Source organism: Tachypleus tridentatus, chromosome 6 (genome assembly GCF_004210375.1).
Source record: "Tachypleus tridentatus isolate NWPU-2018 chromosome 6, ASM421037v1, whole genome shotgun sequence".
Classification (NCBI taxonomy): domain Eukaryota; kingdom Metazoa; phylum Arthropoda; class Merostomata; order Xiphosura; family Limulidae; genus Tachypleus; species Tachypleus tridentatus.
In genome coordinates, this window is record NC_134830.1 from 83,467,474 (window position 1) to 83,494,165 (window position 26,692).

A 26,692-nucleotide genomic window follows, 5' to 3' on the forward strand; every position below is an offset into this window, starting at 1 on the left:
ACCATTATTTCATAATGCTCATGCATCTGAAAGTGCTCTCCAGTGGCACTGCGGTATATCTGCGAACTCACACTGCTAGAAACCGAGTTTACATGCTGTGGTGGATAAAGCAGAGATAGTCTATCGCGTAACTTTGTGCTTAACTCCAAAAACAAACAAATTAACATCTGAAGGATCAAGCATGGTCGTTGAAAGAATTCAAATTTCTGACCCACAGATTATGAGTCGAGTGTCCTAATGACAGTAAAATCTAACCATTCAGTTAAACAACAGTTGTTGTTGACCAGCTGCTTTAACTCCACTTTATCAGCTCAAAATTAAATTGGTATATGTCTATTGATTACAATTTTTAAAAATTAAAACATCAAGAAGTCCCAATTATTACACGATTCATTATGAAAGAAAAAAATATATATAAGGCCAAAGTAAAACTGTCCAATAAATAAATACCTTATTACTCATACACATTATTTGAATTATCAACATAAACCAAATAAACTATATAAATACAACTATATTCGCAATTAACTGTCAGGTAGCATAGCAAAAATAATCTATATACTAAACTGAAAGTAACCAAAAATAATAAAACATTAAATTGTATACAGTCATGTGAAAAAGTTAGGACACCCTATGAAAGCCTGTGTATTTGTGTAACATTTTTGGATATATAGATATTTAATCTCAATTTTAACATTACTGAGAGATTATAGGAATATAACTAAACAATTAAAACTGAAGAAAAGACTTTTCAAGATCTTCTGTAAATGTAATTCTACAAAAATGCATATTCTAACTGAGCAAAAGTTAGGACACCCTACCCCCTAATAGCTAATGTTACCCCCTTTGGCTGAAATAACTGCAGTGAGACGCTTCTTGCAGCCATCTACCAGTCTCTGACATCGGTCTGAAGAAAGTTTTACCCATTCCTCAATGCAGAATTCTTTCAGCTGTGAGATGTTTGAGGGGTTTTTTGCATGCACAGCCCGTTTCAAGTCACCCCACAGCATCTCAATTGGATTAAGATCTTGGCTTTGACTCGGCAATTCCAGGACTCTCCATTTCTTAGTTTTCAGCTAGTCCGTGGTGGATTTACTGGTATGTTTTGGGTCATTGTCGTGTTGCAGAGTCCAGTTCCGCTTCAGCTTTAATTTTCTTACAGATGGACTCACATGTTCCTCAAGCACCCTCTGATACACAGTAAAATTCATGATGGATTCTATGATTGTGAGCTGTCCAGGTCCTGCTGCAGCAAAGCAGCCCCAAACCATGACACTTCCACCTCCATACTTCACAGTTGGTATGAGGTTCTTTTCCTGGAATGCTGTATTTGGTTTGCGCCAAACATGTCCTCTGTTCTGGTGTCCAAATAATTCAATTTTGGACTAATCTGTCCAAAGAACATTATTTCAGAAGTCCTGGTCTTTGTCTACATTCTATCTGGCAAACATCATTCTGGCCTTGATGTTTCTCTTAGAGGGCAAAGGTTTTCTCCTTGCACACCTTCCATGCAAGTTAAACTTGTGCAGTCTCTTTCTGATTGTAGAGGCATGCACTTTCACATCAACAGTAGCAAGAGCCTGCTGTAGGGTGACATGTTAGGGTGTTTGGAGACCTCTTTTAGCATATTGCTGTCTGCTTTCGGGGTGAACTTCTTTGGACGACCAGACCTGGGCATATTGGCAGTTGTTTTGAAAGCCCTCCACTTGTTGACTATTTTCCGGACAGTAGAATGGCTGATTTCAAAATCGTTTGGGATCTTTTTAAATCCCTTACTAGACTCATAAGCTGCTACAGTTTTTTTCTGAAGGCCTCAGACAGCTATTTTGCATTCACTCTTACTTTAACAGTCAGGAGCACATCAAACTAAATGTCTGAGGTTTAAATAGGGCAAGGCTCATTCAAAATGCTGAGTAACGATCTTCTAATCATGTGCCCTTGGTGTGATACACCTGTGTGTGAGTTGAGTCATTTTAAATGGGAATAAATGTAGGGGTGTCCTAACTTTTTCCTCAGTTAAAATATGCATTTTTGTAGATTTACATTTACAGAAGATATTGAAAAGTCTTTTTTTCAGTTTTAATTGTTTAGTTACATTCCTATAATCTCTCAGTATTGTTAAAATTGAGATTAAATATCTATATATTCAAAAATGTTACAAAAATACACAGACTTTTATAGGGTGTCCTAACTTTTCACATGACTGTTTGTCTATGCATATTCACTAATCACCAAAAACATGTATTCCATAACCGGCTTTATGTATATATATCATACGTTTAATAAGTAAATGGTTAAAAACATCTCTTTACGTTCTGAGAAACCTTGATAAATACGACGTTTTTACTGTCTTGTCGTAAAAGTAGACAGTAAGGAAAAGTAGGGAAAACAACATTGGTGACAACAAGTGTTTAAATCCTTAAACTATTCACCTTCTGAAGACGATTGTGATAAATCAGTGGCAACATATTATAGGAAAGCCAAGAAGCAGGCCAGACCTCAAAGTAGAACATATAGGCCTAAAAATGATAAGTTTGGTAATACATCGCTTTTTAATTATCTTTTGTCATCATTAATACCTATAATTAATAATAATTTATATCCTGGTAATGTCTGTAGACGTTGGTTTTTCGCTCTAACCCATTGTAATATACAATGAACAAATAAAACTAGAGCTGCTGTTTTCACCAGATTATCTAAAACCACAGATGAATGAAATATCAATATTGTTGGAACCAGTACGAGTGATAGCTGACGTATGACAAACAGAAGTTATGTCATCACATGATGTATGCCCAATTAGTATTGTGCGAGTGTCTGACCATTTTATTATTGTTCAGCTGGTGAGCATTGTTACAATGATACACAGAGTGTTACAAAGTTATTCATCAAGAGACTTACAGTAGTTACACTTTACAGTTGCAATAACACTTTAAATAAGAGGAGAGTCAAAACGATGACAAGGTAAATTCTGCTTACTGTTAGATAATATATTCTTATTACTTTATTGTCAAAAGGTACATTTCTGTGCAGACTGAATGCCTTTATGACAAACCAACAATTCTTGGACTAATCCTTTCGAATGGTGATATTTGATCCTCACATTTATGACACACCTATGACCTCAAAGTGTGGAGTGTGATTTTGTGACAGATTCATTAAGCCACGCTCAGCCCCAAGAAAGAAGCATAAATGAAAACTCCTCAAATACAGTTCAGAGCCACCTCCATGTGCCTTTGAAATTCTCAAACAGGTTTCCAGAAGTCATCATCCATGCACAACATATAAACGGTATAGAGAGGAAAAGAGAACATATTGACAGTAACATATTAGAAGTTATTCCTGCGCTTACTCCTCCCATACTGATTAACTATCCCAGGCGATATAAAAAGAAACAGTTGCGTCAAAGTTTCGCGAAATGGCTCAAGAGTGCATGTTTGTCTTAGAAAATGGGTGACATTACAATTCCATTGTGAATCACCAAAGAGCATGTTGTTAGAGGTGGATGGTATTAGTAAGGCTACTATAGGCAGACTGTGTTACCAAACGCAGTATTATTGTACTTCCATAAGACGACAAGATCATTATGTGGTGTCTCAACTTATGTATACTTTGTAGTTTCCATTTCTTTTATTTAGTTTGTTTTCTACTGTTTTACTTTTATAAGCAAAACCATTATTTGAACAAGATAACCATATTTTAACCAAAGATTTATTGTATATAAAATATTTACTGTAACTGTAATGGTTCAATGTTACCTGTTGTCCTCAATAAAAAAGGTTCTTTATAAGAAGTTTCATTCTGACACTTTATTATTTTCCCTCAATAAAGATCTTGCTAATTATTCTACATAAAGACACAAAGCCATTAAAGATGTATATTCACGTGAAAAAGCTTTATAACAAAACTGTAAACAAATATATCATCAACACCTTTATAGTATCCAAATTTAGATAACAGATTTCGTTTTGACACATATTGACAATAGTAATATACATCATATATATAACATTGTCATATCTCAATTTGTAAATTTTCCTGCTTCACCAAGTTAAAGAATGCATTTCCAGGTGATAGATAGGGTGTCAGATCAAAGACAAAGAGCGTATATACTCCTACTTATTAATACTATCCTATATTAATTCCTTGATCTGGAAACTTTTTCCCTTTTAACTAAATAATGATTTACAGCTCTGTGCATACAGATCAGCAATAAAATCAGGTTGTAAGAGTCCAGCAAAAATCTGTTTTTCATCCACAGTAATTTCCACGAAAATAATAACATTGTGCTTAACTCCAAAAACAAACAAGTTAACGTCTGAAAGATCAAGCATGGTCGTTGAAATAATTTGAATTTCTGACCCACAAATTTCGAATCGAGTGCCCTAACGACAGTAAAATCTAACCATTCAGCTAAACAACATTTCAAATAATATCGCAGACCTTTACTACTTTGTAAAACTATGGCATCGTTGCTCTTCTCCCTATCACTTGAAGCAATAAATGAGTTTGGAGTACAGAAGTGTAGAGATAACTACTTACATTGTGCAAATAATTTTTGCAATTGAAACTGCGCTGTAGAGCATTATTTCATAACCAGGACAACCACATAGAGCATCATCAGTTCTGAGTGGAGGGGCTGCATGACCTTATATTATCATCATTGATTGTGAGTGTCCCTCTGTATCTGAATAAAATGACACTTTATTAAAATACAAAAGTGTTCTAACAGACAGATTACCAATATACAGTAAACCAAAATAAGCCAAATAAAACTGAACAAGATAAAGGGTATACAAAGTCAAAATACTTATGATCCAATGAGGTTAAAAAAATAAATAACCAAGTACATGAACCAGGATGAAATTGCACACAAGGATCAATAAAACTAGCACAGTATGAAATAAAACACAATATTACTGAACATAACAGAAAAACTAAAATTAAGACCAAATTAATTTGAATTAATATAATCTACAGCTTAGGATAGAAATTAAAATAAGCTTGGAAGTCTTAAACTTTGTTACAGAATAAAAACCAAACTGAAAATGCTAATCAAAACAAACTAACTGAGAGTTATTTAAAACAATAAAACAAAAAATTGTAAGTTAATTTGTATTTAATAGACAGAAAGGAAGACTGTCCGATAACTTATATGCATACACACATAGACATACACACACGCATATTAAAACAAATCAAATGAAATCATGGCATAAAACTAATGCAAGAATAATAAGGCTGAATTTAACTTAAATTTAGTTAAATGAGACTCAAAATAAACGTAAGGACAAATTATGCTCGCAGATAAGTAAAAGTGATGACGCTCATTTTAAAATAAAGCAGATCAGGATAAAACTTCAAATTAAACAATACATAATTTTAATCAAATAACAGTGAAACAAAATTGAAAGCTCAACCACAACAAATTAACATAATAGAAAATAGGTTAATTTACTAAGTAAAAACATGATAAAATATAAACTGATAATAGTACCGGTTCTTATAATAGCGAAGTATTATTATTCGTCTTTTCTGCTTCAAACGTTTTGATTCAATCAATATTATAGTGATTTGTTTATATTTCTTTCTTGTTACAGCCTTCTGAGAAAATAGTATTTTTTGTTATATCATAAAGTGTATGTTTATTATACGTTGTTTTCCAATACATAAAAATGGTTTGATATGCAATATACACTTACATTATAGCGTACCTGTATCAGCAATTACAATTTGAATGCATTTGCCTCTCAACTAATTCCCAAGACAGGAGTAATTCCCGGGTTTCAATCGTTCCATAATCTCCAAAGGCATTATCCATTTGACCTGTATTTTCCTTAAAAAATATCAATACTTAAAACATTTACTGTTACATGCATATGAATGTACCGCATCATTATTTGAATATATATGATAAAATAAAATATTCACCTTATTCTAAATAACTTACTCAATTTACGATTAGTTTATATTTTGCACTATATCAAATAACTTGTCTTATTCAGCTATTTAAGCATACATACGTATAAATGATATTACTTGGCTTGCATATTTATCTATGTTTTTATTAAACAGACATTGTTCTCCAGTTATTATATGTTCATCAATGCATCCTAATATAACTTTGTCTTATAACCGAACTAGTTATAAGTACACCTACGTGTTGTTAACTAACTAGCGTGCATCTTCCCTTCAAAATAATATAAAGTTTATTTCAGTTTCAGGGTACCTTCAGTTTATTTACTTTGCATGCTCTTATAACTTTTTCAAAAACTAAAAACAAGTAACTTATTTCAGTTTATCAGTGATAAATACATATAAACAATTTAATTTCATTTGAATGCGTTTTCTATTTCAATTACTTTGTCATGGATTAATTTCTCTCAGTGAGTCAGTGGTAAGTATACAGACTTCCAAGGTTAAAACTAGGAACTCGATTCTAGTCGATACACAGAGCGCAGATATCCCATTTTGTAACTTTGCAATAAAACAAACTAGAAATGAAAAGTGTAAACTCTTGGCATAATAGCTCATTTAGCTTCGTCATGCTCTTTTACCTAAGGGTGACACATAGATTAATAAAAAATTATAATCATAAACTGATATCAAATACTTATTTCATTTTTTGAATGAGTTATTGTTTAGCTTATAAACACAACATATTGTTCTTACACTGATTAAAGTCAAACTCATACAAATATGTTTAGATTGAGAGTGTTTTGAATATTTTCGAGGTTATAATTTATTCGAATGTCTTAAGAAACTGGTTTGTTTCTGGTGTTTGACGATTTTACTATTAGGTTGCAAGACTTGACCGGCCCAGTACTTTCTCAAACTTAACAGTTTTGAATGACTTAAGCTAGTATGTTCTATTTAAAAGTGATTTGCATATGATCACAGTCACAACTATATAAATGTAAGTGCCGTAATCGAGTTGAAGGTTTACAAAGTCTATCACATTATTATGTGATGACCAGTTCAAACAGTAAGTTGAGTGTTAATGAAAAAATGAGTAATTGTTGTTTTGCATTTACAGAGTTTTCTAAGATAGTTTTCGATTTCTTGAAACTACTTCGTTGTCCTTTCTTTCTTTTTATTTTCCAGTCTTTTTTTTTTATTCGGAGTTTAATGGAACTTAATTTACCCTCACTTGTTCATGTTAATTTTTTCTTCTTTTCATTTAATTTCGGAAAGAATTACCGCTACTAAAGAATTATTTTAATACTTATCTTACAAATAAAAAATTCAATATTTATTTACAATAGCACAACAAAATAGCATGAACAAAGATAAGAGCATAAATACACTGAAAGTACTAATTTCTAAAATTTGATTTCCATATCAGAAGTCTGTAGAAATCATGGTGATCATTATAAAATGGTATCACTTTTTTCCTCTTGTCGGCTAAATATATAAAATAACAGACAGACGTTGAGGGCTAGAAGAAGAGTTCTCTATCTCCATCATACAAAACTATAATTATACCCATCAAGAAACACAGTCGAGAAATGCTTTTGTTTTCTTTTATCATACTGTGAAACAGATCATTATATATATAACTTTTTTATATTTCTGCTTTATTCAATACTCGGTATAGTATTAAAACTATTTTATAGATCAATATATTTCAATGTTGTGTGTATAAATATATTATCTATAGTATCTACAAAGTTGTTTAAGTCGAGTACTTCCTGTTATATTTCTATGAAAATTATTTAATATTCAAAGTTTATGTCTCCTATAACACATCTTTAAATTCAGATACAAGAGTACTTTAACTTCATCAAATTATCACGTATAGTATTCGTCATGTTTGCATACAAGGTTTAATCATCATAGTTATTACTGACATATATCGAAAAACATGTTTTAACATTTTATCACTTATAAGTCATTTGAAATTTCAGATAATAACAATAATATTAATTTCTAACATTTAATTGAACGAAAACACACTTAATAGTTATTTGCTTACCTGTACAAGATAAATATTCTCTTAATTCACATTTACACAAGAAACTTTAGAAATAATTTATCTTGCATAAATACAAGTTGAGTTAATAATATGTTGAAGATTACATTAATTTTGATACACAGGTCATTGCGTAATTCCAGAGTTGAAACTAAACTCCAATCGGAGTGATCACATGCTTCAATTTCTATTTATTTGTATAACAACCAGGATTTTGTGGATTGTGGTAGCGTGACTATAAACAAAAATACCATTTATAGTTGTTCTTATTTGAAGTTTTCTGTAATTCGCTTTGTTACTTCGATACAAAAATCAATGTGAATGAGTGCAAATAAATAACTTTCATATAAGTATCGTTTGTTTCAATTCAATAAATAACGGTAGTTCTATTATGATTTCGCTTCTACATGTTTTTTTCTTGCAAGATGCATGGTTCTAAAACGTTAGAATAGGAGAAACATTTAATTACTTCCTGAATTATTTTTATGGAAATCAATGCACGAAATATTTACCTACAGGTTTTACATTTTCTGCTTAGTATCAAATTTTATTTCAGAAAGCCATCTATATGTCCAAATTTCAAATACTTGTATTCATACGCTAAAATTGTCCAAAATCAATATTCTGGTTGCATCTAACAGGAGCCATTATTTTAGTTATATTATTATATCCTCTCTTTGTTTACAAGCTTTTCATTCACTCTTTCGAGTTTGATGATTATCCATATTTCTAATGGCTCATGAATATTCAATATAGTTGAGCTTCCTCTTGTACTTTAAACTAGAAATGTTAAGGGAAATTTATCATCAAAACTTTTGTATCTCAGAACAGCTGGTATGGGTATTTATTGATAAGGAGAGAACAACGTTTCGGCTCTCCTAAGTCATCTTAACCTGTCCTTATCAATAAAAGTATTAATACCCATACCAGCCGTTCTGCGATACATTTTATCAAGTGAGTTTCTTGTCATCAAGCATCAAAACTTCGTATTGTACCACTCAAAACTAGAGCTATATTCATATTCTTGGCTCACTACTAGTTGGGTTACCATAAAGTAGCAATATTTGTGATGTCATTTCATACGTAGTAGCTGTTGTTCTTTCAAATATTCTTGATTATGCATTCATTATTTAAATTTGAATGTTGTATGCAGCTGTAACACAAATTTTACAGTTGAGTAGGAAATGTGGATTCAATTACTTTTTATGTCAAGAGATAAAACTGCTTCATATACATACAGATCATGTACTATCAGTTAATATCTAATCTTTTTGATGGTCACATTATTCACATATTTGTCTCTTAAAATGCTTTTCTGTTACTATAGTGTTCAGATGGGCTTATTATAAACCGTTGGTGGTGAGGGTCTTACTCTTACTGATAAACTTTATTAGTCCAACTGAACTGTGATGTTTTTACTTATAACAATTAAATACTCCAATCGCTTGTTAATTAGACATATGTTTTATTAATCAGCTCTTTCTAAAGGTATATTTGTGGTATTTAAATTATAGAATAAGCGACAAACAGATTATTACGCTCTGAAGGTAATTTCAGATCCAATAATTCAGTTCGTAAGAATGAAAATAAAGATGTGCATGATGACAAAATAAATCAAAAAGTGAAAATAAAACGAATCAAATCTTCATCGTGCACAAAATAGAATCAAACGTTACACAAATCTAAATAAGAACTGAAAAATAGAAATTCTTAAAAATAAAAATAATATTTTTTGATTAAGTTCGTTAGTTTTCCACAAAAAACTCATTAAGATGTCCATGTTTCACATTCTGCTTTGCAAGGAAAGACAGGTGAACTATTGATATGGTAATATGTAGGTGTACTGATAAATAGTTTGTTTGTTTTTGAATTTTGAGCAAAACTATACGACGGCTATCTGCCTTAGACGTCCCTAATTTAGCAGTGTAAGACTAGAAGGAAGGCAGCTAGTCATCATCATCCACCGCCAACTCTGGGTTACTCTTTTACCAACGAATAATTGGACTGACCATCATATTATAACGCCTCCACGGCTGAGGGGACGAGCATGTTTTGTGTGACGGGGAATTGGAACCAACGACTCCCGGATTATGAGTCGAGAGCCTTAACAACCTGAACATGCCGGGCTGATAAAATGTTTTCAGTTCTATGCTTGTAAGTATAGTTATTATTGTTAATTGTTTCTCCTCTTTTGGTATTACTGGTTCCATGTTTCCTATAATTCCATAGGTCATAGAACAATAGTAAGTGATAACTGGATGATTCAGTCCATCATTTTAACAAACAACTACTCAGAGTAGATACCTTCTCTACTAGAAAAAGTACTGAGTTTAAAACAAAAGGCAAAAAGGAAGTTTCCTTCCTGTTGGCTTCTGATACTTTTGTGGAACAAAATGTATTTTCCAAGTAATAGAAAAAGGAACAAGAGAGTGTTTGTCTTCTTCTAGTTTAAGATTTTATTAATGGGCCATATCAACACAGGTATAATGGATTGCTCTGTGATAACCCATCATCTTCTTTATGGAAGACATTTCTCAGGATTATACTCGTGATAGTGATATATTTTATGTTAAGCCAGAAAGATAACGTCAGTATGATAGTTTTGGTTATGTTGAAGGTAACTGCAAATCTAAACAGTGGGACCTCTGCGCTCTGCCCACCACGGCTATCGAAAACTGATTTATAGCTTTGTAAGTCCGCAGAAATATCGCTATGCCAGTTGTAGAGCTTGAGTCTTTCAACACTGTCTTGCTGCTGCCTAAGGAGTGAACCAAAATATTGTTTGGCTGGAAGTAGCACAAAATTCGTAGAAATGTCTAAATATGACGTGGCGGTAACCTAACAATGTTAACAAAACTATTGTAAAATTCTATTATCACCGTGTTGTTATAGAAATTATGAAAACTCGATACCAGTCGTTTAAATCACAAAACTACAGGGGTTGAGTACATTGTATCGAAACGATTTTAAAGCCTCACCACGTCATTAAAGTCCACATCTTCATTTCAGGCCATGCTTTATCTGATGACAGATATCTTGCATGTAGCCTTAGAATAAAGTTGCCATTGCAAATCGACCTGTTGCAAAGTTATCGTGTCCAAAGTACATTACTACTCCCTGATTGCTTTCTGCAATCCACCTAGCATAGAAGGATGACTATTTCTCAGTGCTTATCTCAATTGTTCCATCTCACCATAATCCATACGTGCTGCTTTCGCTAAATTGAGCAGTATATTTTTCATATCATAGCATGAATACCTTTTTCATTTTGACATAATCTAATGTTTAGTGAAAACAAAGGATCTTAGCTCTCCCATCCTTCAAGCTAAACAAAAACTATTAAATAAAAAAATGAGAACCAGCTTTTATTTTTCACATATCCTTCGAGCTTTCTTTTAAACCCACTCTAATTTAATGCCTAGACAACATCTGAAGGCAACCCATTCCACAGGCCAGCTATCCTATTTGAAAATAAATTTTTCTTGCCTAAATCTATATATGTGTCCCCTAGTTCTATAATTATTGCTGTTAAGTATGAAGAATGTTGATGCAACAACATTATCAAGTCCTTTTACAATCTTAAACACTTTGATCATATCCTCTCTAACTTTACAAGAAAAAAATTTAAGGATCTTAATCTCTCCTCATATAACAACCCATACATTCCAGGCGCCATTTTAGTAACCCTCATCTGAATTATTTGCAACAATGTAATGTCTATCCTAAGTTAAAGAACCAATGACTGAACACAATACTCCAAATCTGGCCTAAAAATTGATCTATACAATAACATTGTAACCTCTTTAGACTTATATTCAATATTTCCGTAAATACAGCTAAAAATCCTATTTACCTTACCACCAGCAACGGCATATACATAGCTTGAATCGCTTTAGAGACTGATCGACTATTACACCAATATCTCTTCCTTTGATAACATTGTTAAAATTATTCCAAATTGTTATTATAATTCATATTATGATATCTCACATACATTATCTTGCGTTTATAATAATTAAAACCCATCTCCTATTTATTTGCCCAACTCGCTAAATTATCGAAATACTTTTTAAATCAACAGCAATTTTACAGCTATCAACACCCAAAACCTTGAGGTCATCTGTAAATTAAAGTAATTTATTGACCATTCCTTCATTAATTTAAATCAAAAAGAGCAACGGTCGTAAGACTGAGTCCTGAGGTAACACCACTTGCAACATTAATCCAGTTTAACTGAACTTCATTTGTAACAAATTTCTTTTATCCAATTAGTTAACTTTATTTACAACTTTCTACATTGCATTTTGTGACATGCTTTCTGAAAATCCAGATACACCAAATCTACATCCTCACACTCATTTGCATATGTAATAACATTTTCAAAGCATGTAAAAAAAATTTGTAAGGCAATATTTTTCCTTAGTGAAACCCTATTGACTACCCGATAAATGTTTAAACTTTGTTAAATGAATTTTAAAAGTATTTATATAAGAATTTTCAAAACTTTTCCCACATATGATGTAAGAATAATAGGCCTGTAATTACTGAAACAACTTGAAGATAGGAATGACGTCGTTAATTAAGTTCCAATTTGTTTGTACTTGTCCACTATTCAAAGATTTAGAAAAGTTATGGCAAGTGACTCACACATCCAATCCTTAACAGTCTTTAGAGCCCCCCACTAGTACAGCGGTATGTCTACGGATTTACAACGTTAAACTCAGGGGTTCGATTCCCCTCGGTGGGCTCAGCAGATAACCCGATGTGGCTTTGCTCTAAGAGAAACACACACAAACAGTCTTTAAAACCCTCGTGGAAATATTATCTAGCCTACTTAGCCTTATCATTCTTTAAACTTCTCAATTTTATTTCAACAAGTTCAGAATTTGTGCAATCGTCTTGCCTTTAATTTGTGTAAGCAATATATTTGTTTTGAATATTAAAAAATGTTTCTTTAGAAAATGTTCACATTTGCTCAGTGTCCCCAAATTCTCCGTTACCCAATTCACAACTGGTAATTCTTCTTACGTCTCTTCAACATTTTATAACCTCTTGGGTAATGTGAGGGTTTAATTACCAGATGTATCGTCAACTAAACTTGTATACAAGTGACTTGTGTCCCTTTTACCGAAAGAGATACTTCTTGCCTATATTAAGTGATGATGATTTAGACAGGAAGACGACTATTATCATTGACATTTGCGTTCATGAATTCGCACTATTTACCAGATGCCTTACTTTATTTATAATGAGTTGAGTAGAACTTGTTACAGATCTCTTTCTAACGTCCCCTGGATGACAGTGGTTGGTCTTCTGAAATCAAGGAATCGATTACCCTCGGTAGACACAACATATAGCTCTGCTATAAAAAAAACACACACAATCTTCCAACATGTTCCAGGAATGTCTATGTTTATCCATGTTCCTATGTTTTCAATGCCTTTAAGATCGAGTGTTTGTTTCTTTCTTTCTTAGAAAGCAAAAAGCTACATGAAAGGCTAACTGTTTTGTTTCCACCACAAGTATCAGAACCCGTTTTAGCAGTATAAGCTCTGAATATATGAACACACCTTTTTTACGGTATGGGTTTATACGTAATTTAATTCAGAAATAATTGCTACATGCCATTCCCTAACAGCATCAGGTTTTGATGGTATCACACTATCAAATTATGTCAACATGTAACTCTGATAGATTCCATTTCATCACAGTTTTATACCGTTGTGATTGCCATCTAACTTTCGTATATTTCAAGTCTGATTTTGTTTGTGTTGCTGCTGAACAAAAAATTGGGGGAATAGAATCATTATAACATAACGTATTTAACTTGCTGGATACAGCTCTGTTGAAAAAACTGAAACGCTAGATAAACTTATGGTTATTTTTTTTATAATTACCACGTCTTTAGATACGTATATTATTTAGTATTAATTCACCTGACTAATCCTATAGGAAACACCCAAATGTTTCCTTAGATAATATCTTGTACCAGCTCGTAATTGTTTTTCACACAAACCCCAACTACTGATAAAACCTATCTGTTTGAACACTAAGCTACTTAAATAAAGATTTCAGTATCATCAGATTGTTCAACTCAACAAGTCTACTCAAGGTAGCACTGTTACGTATATCATTTGTGTTTCTTATTTTTACAAAAGTTGGTTGAAACTCTAAAACAACTGTATAATATTCTATCGTACTATATTCTGGTTTTCAAGTGCCACTGGTACATAACGAAAAATTAATTTTAATAACTTCTTTTAAATGTTTTTATATTAAAATGTGGATTAAAAGGGTCTATTTTGATTTTTATTTGTATTTATCTCTCACGATATATATATATACATACTGATAGTAAGTCTCTATATATATTTCATGTAGCAAGTGTTTAAATTTCCAATTTGTATTTACAACCTGTCATAAGATTTCTTTATTATCAGGTGTTGCGACTATAAGTTAAAACGACAAAATATAATGTTGTTTCTGATTTTTGTGTTATAGATGTAAGTTGGTAAAAATTAAAGTTTAATAACCGTTTATGGCTTTTTCATACAGTATGGATCGAGGTTTTCTGCTCCTGATCGTTTTCCTTACTGCTGTAACATGGTAAGATAATTTATGTTAATTAATCTTCTTACGTAAAGTGTAATATAAATAATATTTTATTAATAATTGTGCTTGATAATTTTCAGTTAAAAAAAAGGAAAAACTTCTTTGCTTTTTGATGAAAACAAAATATTGATTGTATATACACTTTCTACAAATCTAATAAGCGTAAAAGCGTTTTTTCGGATAAACACTGCATTATATTATAAATAAATGTGAATTCTAGTAAACAAAATATGGTCTGATTCTATGAAATAAATAAATCAAAAAGCGCAGTTGTATTCTATTACTCAAAAACAGAAAAAAAAGATTATTTAACATTATAGGAGAGGAAATCACTTATGGACATACACACACACACGCACACACATATATATATATACACCACTCTTAAATACATTATCCAGCACTGCTAATTACAATGAGAAATAAAGCATCTGCGCAGTTAGGATATGCATAGACCTGCTGAAATAACTGCAACAAGACTTGTTTTTTCCCCCATTAGCTTATTCTAATACTACCAACTTCTCTTTTTTAACCATTAAAAGTACAATTTTCAGAGCTGGCTCATTCTTGTCGTCTGAGTAATAAAAATACTTAATATTATACATTGAGTTTTTCTTAAAGTTTCCATTTATCTCATAACTATGCGTTTAAACACATTTAAAGGTAGTTTAATTCGCTGACGACTCCTACAGGACGACGAAATTAAGAAGTAATTTTAGTTTTATCCATATGTAGCACTTTGCTATAAAGGATGATTTGGGAAAAAATGTATGTGTGTGTCTTTATTTATAGCATAGTCATATCGGGTTATCTCCTGTGTCCATCAAGAGGAATCGAGCCCATAATTTTAGCGTTTTAAATCCAAAGAATTACTACTGTCTCAGCGGAGAACGAAATAGTAAAAAAGCAGAGACAATTTCATGACCTTTAGTACAAAACTATAAAAGTATCATTTCTCAGTATAATTTTAACGTGACTTGTAACTAACGTAAAAATTTGAATGTTTCAATATGTGTTACAACCACCAAATAAACCTAATAGCCATAAATGAAACACTATTAAATAAGAACAAAAATGTTCACTGTCCAACTACAAAACTATATTGCAGCCTAAAATATCAAACTACCAAACATAGGTAGCCCTTCTTTATAAACTTCACCTAAAAGTTACTTTCCTAACGGCGCTCCCCATCTAATAACGAATAAATGGTTTGCAAAATTCAACCTCGAAATTTCCCCCATAAAATCTTTTGTGGCATTACACGTTTCTTCAAAGTCTATCTTTGACACAAATCTCATACAAAGTGTTATAAATCGTAATTCAACACCAATCATATTAGGCAACCTAAACTTCAAACATAAAGAGTTTCGCTGCAGATCTCCTAATCACAACAGCAACATCCTACGCATGTTCATAGCTAACAATAACTTAGTAATAATTGGCATGATATTCCTACACGTATACTATATTTGACTCTTGGACACACCAGAGTAACTAGACCTAGCACTAATCTCCCCTTAGGAATAGCAAGTCTGTGACTTTTATTCAAACTTGCGAGGGTCAATGAGCTTGTCGTTTATTTTATCAATGTAGTTAGTTTTGTTTTTCATTATATTGATAATACCACTGTCTGGTTTAGTGGCAATATTTTTTACAGTTTTTAGAACTTGTAGATATAGGACTTCAAGAGTTTTATTTACAGGAGGAAAAAGCAGCAGTTTATAGTTTAGTAAATGTGTTTGTTTTTACAAGATAGTTAGTGCATGGTATTATTGTTTGGCTTAGTGAACAAGTAAGATTTCCTTTAACCTTTTAAAAACTATAAATATAATTAGCATAGTTAAGTTTGAAAGCTGAAATACTAAAGTTAAGACCTTTGATAAGAGTTTGCGTACAAATATAATCGAGTTGAAGATAATTCAAAATTAAATATTACATTAACAGTGTAATACTTACAACCCCTCATAACCTCTCCAAACGAGCTTAGGATGAAAACATGAAGAGGAACATGAACAAAATCAAAGTTTTTTAAGCTTTATATTTTGGACTTGATCATGCCTGGGTATTATTTTCTAGTTATTCTTATGGATTAAGCATGTCAAATTGACAAAATCGATATATGAACTGCACTTTCAGAGATCTTGATGTTGGTATTCCAGGCTACGTAAATGTTGTTAGAAGTACTTACGTTTCATTTTAAGTTCTTCCACTAGAAATCGGCGTTGGCAGGCAGCATACGCAGCTGAGTTACAGTTTTCCCTTTGCACTTTTGGAAGAGAGAAAAAATGGAATCAGTTTACGTTATTTACATTCTATAAGAGACTGGCTATTGAGGACTGCTTCTTTAGTCTATATCTTAATATTTACACATTATCTAAAAAGTCGCGTATTGTTTTGTAAAAACACAACCCAAAAACAGTACAATTCCGTACAAACATGCACTAAATAACTGCTATCCGTCCGATTTTCTAACTAATATCACACGCACATTCCTAAACAACAAATTACCGTCCCTAAACGTCCCGTTATTGTATTCATTTTCTTGGTTCTTTATTAAAAATTCAGCTCAAATTTATATATAAATCTAGCCTCTGTTTGAACCATCTATTTAAATATAAAAAATTAAATACTTGAACTTCTGCGTTCAGTAAAAAATATGGAAAGATGTAGTTACTGTAAGGACACGTCCACTTGCAAAAACAAAACGCCACATGAAAACCAGTCTCTGAACATTTATGATGAGCAAACAGAAACAACGCTCCATCGTTACTTAATTCATCCACTTATCAATTCGTCCACAAATTGGTATAACAACTCCCAATATTTCACATAACTACTTTTCTATTATTACTATAGACCTTTAACTCTACATCATAGAAAATTCATTAACAGCTCAAGATCGCTTTATTTTCAATATCGCTCAGAGCTTCTTTGTTTTTGAATTTCGCGCAAAGCTACTCAAAGGCTATCTGCGCTATTCATGCCTGATTCAACAGTGTAAGACCAGAGGGAAGGCAGCTAGTCGTCACCACCCACTTCCATCTCTTGGGCTACTCTTTTATCAACGAACAGTGGGATTGACCATCAAATTATAATGTCTCCATGGCTGAAACTGTGAGCATGTTAGGTGGGACGAGGATTCGACTCTTCCACCCTCAGATTCTGAGTTAAATGACAGCAAAAACCCCTTTCTTTTGACGACTTAGGAACAAATTTAGACCTAAAATATTCTAAATTTACAAAATAAAAACCCAACTGCTTTGCAATACACTCAATAATTTTTAAAACCTCTGTTTACCATTTTACTCAATGACTAAGTAAACGGCGTTTAATAATATTATAGTTCTAGTTAATAAACATCTATTTTCAAATTTCGCTAATGAGGACAAAAGTGTATTTCAAAATGTTAGAACGTTGTAAATTAAATGTTTTGCGTTTCATTTCCCATTTTCATCTTTATTATAGGACTTATTATTATTATTATTATTAGACAGCTTTAATTTGTGTTTCTTTAGACTAGGAAATTTCTTATTTTTTTTAGAAAACAATAACCTGAGTTTTTTTTAAGAACATTCCGCCATATGTTTTACCAAACTGTGATTTGTTTGACTTGACCTTAAGTGGTGGGACTTTGAGATTACTCAATACCAATATGTTATCAGCATACCAAAATACGTGAGGTAATAGTAGGAAGGAAGGGCGGGGGCGAAATATAAATCGCTAAAATATGTTGTATAAAAATAACGGGCTTATTACTCCAGAACGCAGATGTTAAATGACGTTTTTAATGCGGAATTTGGAAGCACGGTTGGCGTGAAAACCTGAAACTCATTATAAAAACATGAGTTTGGCCAAATAGTGAAAATCTTATTAACATCTACGATAACAACAGAAGTGACGTAACTCAAATGAAAACTAAAAAAAAAAAAAACGTTCCCGTTAACTTAATACGTGATATGTGATTTTTCTTTTTTCCAGAAGCGCGTTTTCAATGTTTGTTTTTTTAAAATGTGTAGCAATCCTTTATTTAACAGTGTAGGACTAGAAACAGCTAATTATCATCACCACCGCCAACTTTTGGGCTACTCAGATTACTAGTCGAGCACCCTAATAACCTGGCTATGACTGGCCAAACTGAATGTTTGAAATAAAGTTATTGTGTTTATAACGCTAAAATCAGGGGTTCGATACACCTCGGTGAGCTTAGCAGATAGCCCGATGAAGCTTTTCTAAGAGAAAACACACACACATCTGTACATTTAAGTAAATTGTTTTTGTTTGTTTTTGTTTTTTGAATTTCGCACAAAGCTACTCGAGGGCTATCTGTGCTAGCCGTCCCTAATTTAGCAGTGTAAGACTAGAGGGAAGGCAGCTTGTCATCACCACCCACCTTGGCTACTCTTTTACCAACGAATAGTGGGATTGACATTATAACGCCCACACGGCTGAAAGGGCGAGCATGTTTGGCGCGACAGGGATGCGAACCCGCGATCCTCGGGTTACGAGTGGCACACCTTAACGCGCTTGGCCATGCCAGACCTTAAGTAAATTGATGGACAAAAGTGCTTGGCTTTAAAGATTTGTTTATTTTCTTGAAATGATAGTTATAGAATTTACTTTTTGCTTGGTTCGATACCAGCCAGAAAAGAGAGATAAGTTAAATAAGATATGCTTTTATCGGATTGCTGCAGGACCGGATTAAGGACAACTGATGCCCTAAGCACAGCCCAATAATGGCGCCCCTTCGGTCCTTCCACTGCTTAACTGACAAGACATTAAGACTCAATAATTAAGACTCAATATATAAGACACTTTTATATACATTCTTGATTATATTTTTCCCTGTAGCAAAAAGTGTAAAAAACGTGTTTTGATAAAACTTTTGTTATTTGTAATTACGTTTTTCAAGACATTTTTAATTATGTAGATTATATTGCAAAACTGTATCAGTTAAAAGAGTTTTCTCATATGATTTTCCATTACAAGCTACATTATATGGAATCTTTATATTAATTATTATTCCATCCCCAGCTACAACAGGTATAAATATTGAATTCTTGGTAATATTTTTATATCAGAGACTGTTAAAATGTATGATTTTACTTTCAATAATATAGACTCACTCCGTCTTATTTATTATTCAAGAATGTAAAGTACATGATTCTATTTCTGCGAGCAAATTAAATGTTGCTAAACACCAGTAAAGTAAGCTTCAAGTTGTAAAAGGTTTTAAGCATCACCACTGTTACTTCTGTGGTGAAAGCTCGATATTCGAATTGGCTATGTAGCGCTTAAGTAGCTGATCAAATTCAAAAATCCATAATGTAAGAATGCACACTAGAAAATGACACTGAGAGAGTAAAGCTTCATTATAGCACACATTTGGGACAGCATCATTGTAAAACTGATCTGTTGCGCGATTCCAGCATACTCTGGTGGAGAGTTAAAGTTTCTCGTTTACACAGGATTACCCTGGATACAGCTGTTTTTATGTCTAAAACAAAATGTGCAAACCAGTTTGATTAGTTTATCATCCTCTTGGACGAATAGTGTACAACATTATTCATAGTACATGGAAAGATCATCATGGACCAAGGAACTAATTTCAGTAACCTATTGTATGCACAGTTATTTTTAATATTAGATGCGTTAAAAATGTGCGTTCCACAATAACAACTCCAGTTTGTTGGTTTAAATAAATCGGTGGTACATTGGTTTGTTTGTTTGTTTGGTTTGTTTTGAACTTCGCGCAAAGCTACGAAAGGGTTATCTTCGCTAGCTGTCCCTAATTTAGAAGTGTAAAACTAGAGGGAAGGCAAGGCAGCTAGTCATCACTACTCACCACCAACTCTTGGGCTACTCTTTCGTCAACGAATAAACAGAATAGCCGTCAAATTATAACGCTCCCAAGGCTGAAAGGGCGTGCATGTTTGGTGTAACGGGATTCAAACCCACGACCCTCGGATTACAAGTCTAGCGCCTTAACCACCTGTGGTGATACATACCTATGACTAAACTGAGAGGGATGAACACTTATTGCCTGTGTTAATAATGTATCATGTAACTCAGTAATAATCAACTAGTTATTACAAAAGCCACTTCACTTTCGAAAATGAAGCACAGAAACTAATCCATCTTATTTACTAACCAGGTATATGTCGAGTGGATGCATTATGCAACAATTCACACACCAAGTTATATAAAGTGATCACATGTCAAAAGAACATGCTATGATGAAACATTTACAAAATAAAAAATACGATTCTGGTGACGATGATGCATCCTAACTGTGTACAAAACATTTGGTTCTGCACATGAAACACGTAAGTACTTAAAACATTTATGTCACTGTCAACCTCTCTAGAAATGGGTACTCATGAATTAGATGAGGATAAATATGTCGGCTCTAATAAAAATAGCACTATGCTGTAAAATCTCCACTCATGTAAAGAAAGGAGAAATGAAAGCAGTTCATATGAAAGTTTGTAGGGGAGTCAAATGAAGAAGCATCAATGCTGGAGTGGTTTTACCACTCTGATGATTGATTTCCAAGTCTTCATGGCAGTTAAGATGGTTAATTAATTGAAAAATCAATAACTAAAATGAAATGAACTTCAACATACAGTTAATTTATAAGTCATCAAGTGTAGTTCACAGTATAATGCCTATATTATGTTTTGTGTTAATTACTCGATCACAGAGCAGTTACAAAAGATAATTAGTTGATAAGTCAGTGATTGAAGCATACTTCTAAACATTACCCTACGAACTATAAATAATCATTTAATAGTAAGACATCGGCATAACATCTTGTGACAATTACAAAAACTACCGTATGAGTTGGAGTATTATTTCGATAGAGCATATTTTATCATGCCAAGACAAATAGAACAAGAACAGCTGAGACCATCAGATAGGATTTTGGAATGGCTTTTGGAGTTACTTGAATGATAACGTTATGTTGACATGTTCATAACGAGGATCTCACAATTTTAAAAAATAAAGTACGGATATGGTTTGGATATACCTGATGACATCAGCTTGTCAAAACGTTGTACATTTTTAATAGTTTCTTTCTCTGTCCGTTCAAGCAGTCTCCAAACTTTATTATACAATTGTTTTTATATGGTGTCGTAATAGATATGTGTATATGTTACTACATGTCTTCCATTATTTATGGACAAGTTGGTTGTATGATTAAGTTTTATAAATGCATTTCAAGTAAACGTGAGTAGATTTATCTAGGCGAGTAATAAACTTGTCTTGAGAACTGATGTCTTTATTTGTTTTTCTGCAGTAATTAGCTTAGATAATATTTCTCAAAACACATGGTGAGTCTTGTGTTTTCTTAATGTTAGTACAAAACATTCTTAGATTTAACGGTAATCTGAAATATTTATAAGAGTGTAGCATTTCACTGAAAAAACGACAAAATGTTGATACGGGAAATTACTCCACAGTCGACACAAGAAACACGGTGTAAGTCTTTTGTCATTAGTACTAGTGAAGAAATATTTGTGAGTTGAACAACTGCAATTAGTATTCGTGTATTTTATACTTTTGTCTTTAGAAAATGAAATTATGGTCGGTGGTTCTTTCAGAATGAGTAAAAACGTGGCGTTCCCATTTAAAATTATACTGTTAAATAATCGTCTGTCTTCTATGAAACTGAACTGACTTATAATTTCTATTTTTATACTAAAAGTTATATTAAACTGTCCATACATTTGCAGATACTTGCGTAGATATATGTTTCATACAATGTGATGGCGTACTTTCATGTCAATTTTTATTTATCACTCTAACAACTTTCACTAGTCAACCTCACATTCAACTGCGTTTATGGATAACCTTTTATGTATGGTTTTACTATTGCTATGTGTTACTGAAGCCTTCTGACTATCTTGTTTATACCTTGTTTGCTTTTGTAATAGTTGAATAAGATAACTTTACAGTAGAAACTCCCGTTACTATTCTCACTGTTTAAAGGATACTTCTATTAGTGTGTATTATAAGGGTTTTTGAAAATGTTTATTTTCTAATTACTCTGTCGAAATCTGGTATTTTCCTGTTGAACTTCAGTGAACAATAATACCACACATCTATGGTTTTGGTGTGAACTTTAAGATTGTTTAGCGTAATTGCCCTTATGTTTGTCTTCGTGTTTTTCTGTTATGCCACTTTGAAGAGTACATTGCAAAGCAATAAATAAGGTATCAGTTTGATAGCAGAGTATATATTTCGATTTACATCTGTTCTCTATCCTTCACTTATAAAAAATTCCATCCGTTAAAAAGAGAGAAGATATCAGCATCTTTTCTCCAATTTAGATTTCTAGAGCCCGGTTTAAATGTGCTGTCAGTAAACAGAAATTTTTAAATTGTGGTTTATATTTTTTAGTGTTTGTGGTCTGGATTGTTTATGGCCTTGTCAGAAAGAAGAATGTCGAGTCATCGATGAAAGTAAATGCAAAGCTGGAACAACATTGGACGAATGTGCTTGTTGCACAGTATGTGCTAAGGTAACAAACTTAGCTTATTTTTATACCTCACAACAAACATATGACCTATCAGTCTGTCTATTCAGCATTTGTTTGACCCCTGAGCTAAATGCATCTATCAAAATTTCCAAAACTTCCTTAAAATGTTTAAAGTCCTAATTTTGACATATATATGAATACTAAAAAACTGCATTAAATGTCGATAAATAAATTAAGTTATGTTTGACCTCAGCCAATTCCAAATAATGTATTGGAAGAAAGAAATATATATATATATATATATATATATCAGTAAATAACACGATAAAATATTTATCTATTACATTAAAATAATTTCTAAACGTTAAGAAACTTATATCAAAAAACTCAATAACGTTTCAAAAAGGAAAAGCTAAAATGAATATTTAGGTTAAATAAATGAAAGTTATTAGTAGTAAATAGCTGGTTAAAATATAATTATTGTATTCAAATATTTACGTATATAAGTTGTATATTAGCCTATTTACTATTTTTCGCCATGGCTTGATAAAAATTATTTAAAGCGAGTATAAGTATTTATGTTACATTTAATCTCAGATTCAGTTCTTGATCGAAATAAATTACTATTTTCGGAGTTGAACATTTAAAAATTATCAACGATAGATATAAAACGTTCTTTCATTATTTATGCAAATTATTTTGCTTAAACTGCAAAGAAGGAAACTGAAAAAGAGACATCTGCTTAATTTTTTGTGCAAGCAGATTTAAGCAAACTACAATTCAGAAACTGCAGTAGTTTCAAGCACAATTCACACAAACATCAAAATAACAAACATTACGTTTTAATCTTTGATAAATATTATGCGCCAAAAATGAGAAATGGTTATTATTTTCAGTTATTGATTAAATACTGAGATCGGAAGTAACTTATATATACATACTTGAATTTCTCTCAAATTCAAGACCAAACTGCAAAGCTATCTAGCTTACCCCTTTGTGCGTTAACAGTACATGTCATAATACTTTACAAAGTATAAATACAGCTCTTCTAAACATGAGTAATTAAATAGATATTCGTAAAATGTAAATCATTATCTTTAAACGATTTACAGTAGTACGTTGCTTAAGCTTCGTATAATGTTCGTAGAGAAGAAAAAAGTGTTTTTTTGTAAATAGAAAGAAAACCATTCTGCCTTGTTTATCCGGATGAATATGTAGCAAAAATAAAACCCTGAAGTGTCTATGCATTAGTTCTGTTTATTAATATTTCAGAATTCTTAACCATCGTCAAGTGGTGCATGCTAAAATATTTAGAAAATGCGCATTTCATATATTCATACTATCTCACTAAATGTATTACTAGTATTTACAATTTACGTACGTTTTGGCACAGAATACTCTGAAAGGTTTGACGCTATTCAAACAATACTTTATAATTGTTACGTATTATAATCTCAAATAACCTGAAACTGGGATTATTGTTATCCAACTTTTGAAGTTAATTAATTGAATGTAGAGATGTATTAAATTTATTATGTTTGCTAACAGTGTTTATATATACAGTTTTCTTTCTTCATACGACCTGACATGTCCACGTGGTTGGGACGCTCGACTGCAACAGGAATTTTCTGGTTAGTTTTTCCGACTAACTGATAAGTATGACAAATTTTACAAAGCTGAGAAACAATCTTGCCTCATGTTTGGCCAAAAGAAGTGTTTTATAATGTTGTCACCTAAATGACTTCCCATAGGGAGTTCATTGGCAATTCTCAATATTTCAGAACACAGTTTCGATAAACAACAGTCCAGTCCTCTGAAAATGACATATCTGAATATATGGCGTCCTAACCATTTGGCCATGAGAGGCCGTTTGAGAGAGACTATTTAAATATGCAGACATAATCTCTGACTATTCTTTTCATATGTGCTTATTACACATAACGTTTCTAGTGAGTTAAGCACACAAGAAAGTAGTTTAGAAGTATATAAAATATCAGCAATGAATGTGCTGAAATTTCTGAATATTCATAAGTATCTGAAGGTATATTATAATTACTGATATTTTGTAATGTATATAGGCTGAAGGAGAGATCTGCGGTGGTCCATGGGACATAGAAGGCATATGTGGTACAGGCCTATTTTGTAAAAAACCCGAGAACCAAGACATTAACACCAAAGGAATCTGTATTCCGATATCTTCGCATTAAAACAACAGCCACCGACATTTAACAGTTTAAGGAGCATAATCTAATGGGAAAAAATATTTTAATAAACTTGGCATCCGAAGATACATTTCCTACCACTGATTTTTTTCTGCATTTTGAAAAATTCGTCTCGTTTGTATATCAGCTTATATTTAATTAATTAACATTTTTATTATCTGGTATCAGTTAGAATTTAAATAAAAGCTAAATAATTTAACTGGTGATATTATTACACATTTTACTTACTTTTTATTTACTTTACAATCTGTCCTCAACGCAATGCTATTTAAGTGAAAAGAATATATTGGTTTTTCCTCTTCAAAAAGTGATGCATAGGAAGTATTTCCGTTGCAAGATTTAACACTATCAGTATCACTTCTTAACACATTTTCCCTTTATTCCACTGTCATTACCACGATTGCTCTATCTCTTTGGAATTTGTAAAATAAAATATCTGTTAAGTTCGCTCTAATATTGCTTTCTGATAATTTATTTCTTACATAAGTAGTAAGAATATATCAGTCTTTCTTGTTATCATAAAATTTCCTGTATTATCCTGAAGTACCACTTAACTTCAAAGAAATTACTGATAATTTCTTTGTTTTCGACAGGAGTAAAAAGATTCAAAACGATTTTGAATAACTAAATAGACAAATCGAGTGACAATTATAGCAGTTGTAAAGTGGCTGTGGAATGGAATGTCGTAAACCTTCGCTTGGATATTTTTAGATGTGGTATAGATAGTTTGATACCACCGAAAACCGATCGCATTTGAAAAGAGTGTAGTAATAGCTAGACTGTAAAGCACATTAATATTCTTTACTAAACCTCTGTATAATTGCTTTTTAAAGTCTAACTTTTAAAATTAAATATTACATGATTCAGTTTCCAGTATATATACTTTTTCTTGAAGTAAGCATGTTCCTTATCACAAAAACGGTGGGTGCAAGAAGAAACCTGGTTGACTCACAAAGAGTATGTAAAATTAAATTAAAATTAAAAAACAGTTTAAATTGATCTCAGTGATGGGAAATTTAGAAGATTACAGAAGATCGAGAGAGTACGTCAAATGGGAATTGTGAAATCCAAAACTACACAAAATATTACTAAGAATGTAAAATTTAATAGTAAGAATTTCTTTAAGTACTTTAAGAGTAAGGAAATTTTAGGATGGGTGGAGGGCCTTGACACAGGAATGCAATTATCCAATTATTATGAGATGGCTCGATTTTTTTTTTTCCATTCCTACAAATTTAGATTTAAGCAATATTCCTAAATCTGAATAGTTTTTAGATGAAAACATGGTTGAACACGTTTATTTTTTTAATTCTGAGCAGGCTAAAAAATTGGGAATTTTAAAGAATGGCACAGTTCCTAGACAAAATATCACAGTGGTTCTGAAGGAAGTTTAGAATTGGATATATC

The 26,692-nt window shown here is 32.1% G+C and overlaps 1 protein-coding gene across 3 annotated transcripts; it reads left to right on the forward strand.

Moving 5' to 3' along the window:
* Positions 1 to 10,048: 10,048 nt before the first annotated feature.
* On the forward strand, positions 10,049 to 25,739 carry LOC143252928 (venom protein 302-like). Of its 3 annotated transcripts, none has more exons than XM_076505816.1 (4): positions 10,049 to 10,126; positions 14,528 to 14,578; positions 22,985 to 23,105; positions 25,142 to 25,739. In XM_076505816.1, the coding sequence occupies exons 1-4, from the start codon at positions 10,107 to 10,109 to the stop codon at positions 25,268 to 25,270; spliced, it is 321 nt and encodes a 106-aa protein (XP_076361931.1). In that variant the 5' UTR covers positions 10,049 to 10,106; the 3' UTR covers positions 25,271 to 25,739. The 3 variants fall into 3 exon arrangements, with proteins under 3 accessions (XP_076361931.1, XP_076361932.1, XP_076361933.1); XM_076505817.1 differs by lacking the exon at positions 10,049 to 10,126 and adding an exon at positions 13,993 to 14,084; XM_076505818.1 differs by lacking the exon at positions 10,049 to 10,126 and adding an exon at positions 14,019 to 14,092.
* Positions 25,740 to 26,692: the final 953 nt, after the last annotated feature.

What these genes read in the sequence shown, in the direction of transcription:
- LOC143252928 (XM_076505816.1), top strand. Translation starts at nt 10,107, where the DNA reads ATGTTTTCAGTTCTATGCTT. An exon ending in TTCCTTACTGCTGTAACATG is followed by an intron (nt 14,579 to 22,984) that starts GTAAGATAATTT and finishes TATATTTTTTAG; the next exon opens with TGTTTGTGGTCTGGATTGTT. An exon ending in GTTGCACAGTATGTGCTAAG is followed by an intron (nt 23,106 to 25,141) that starts GTAACAAACTTA and finishes TAATGTATATAG; the next exon opens with GCTGAAGGAGAGATCTGCGG.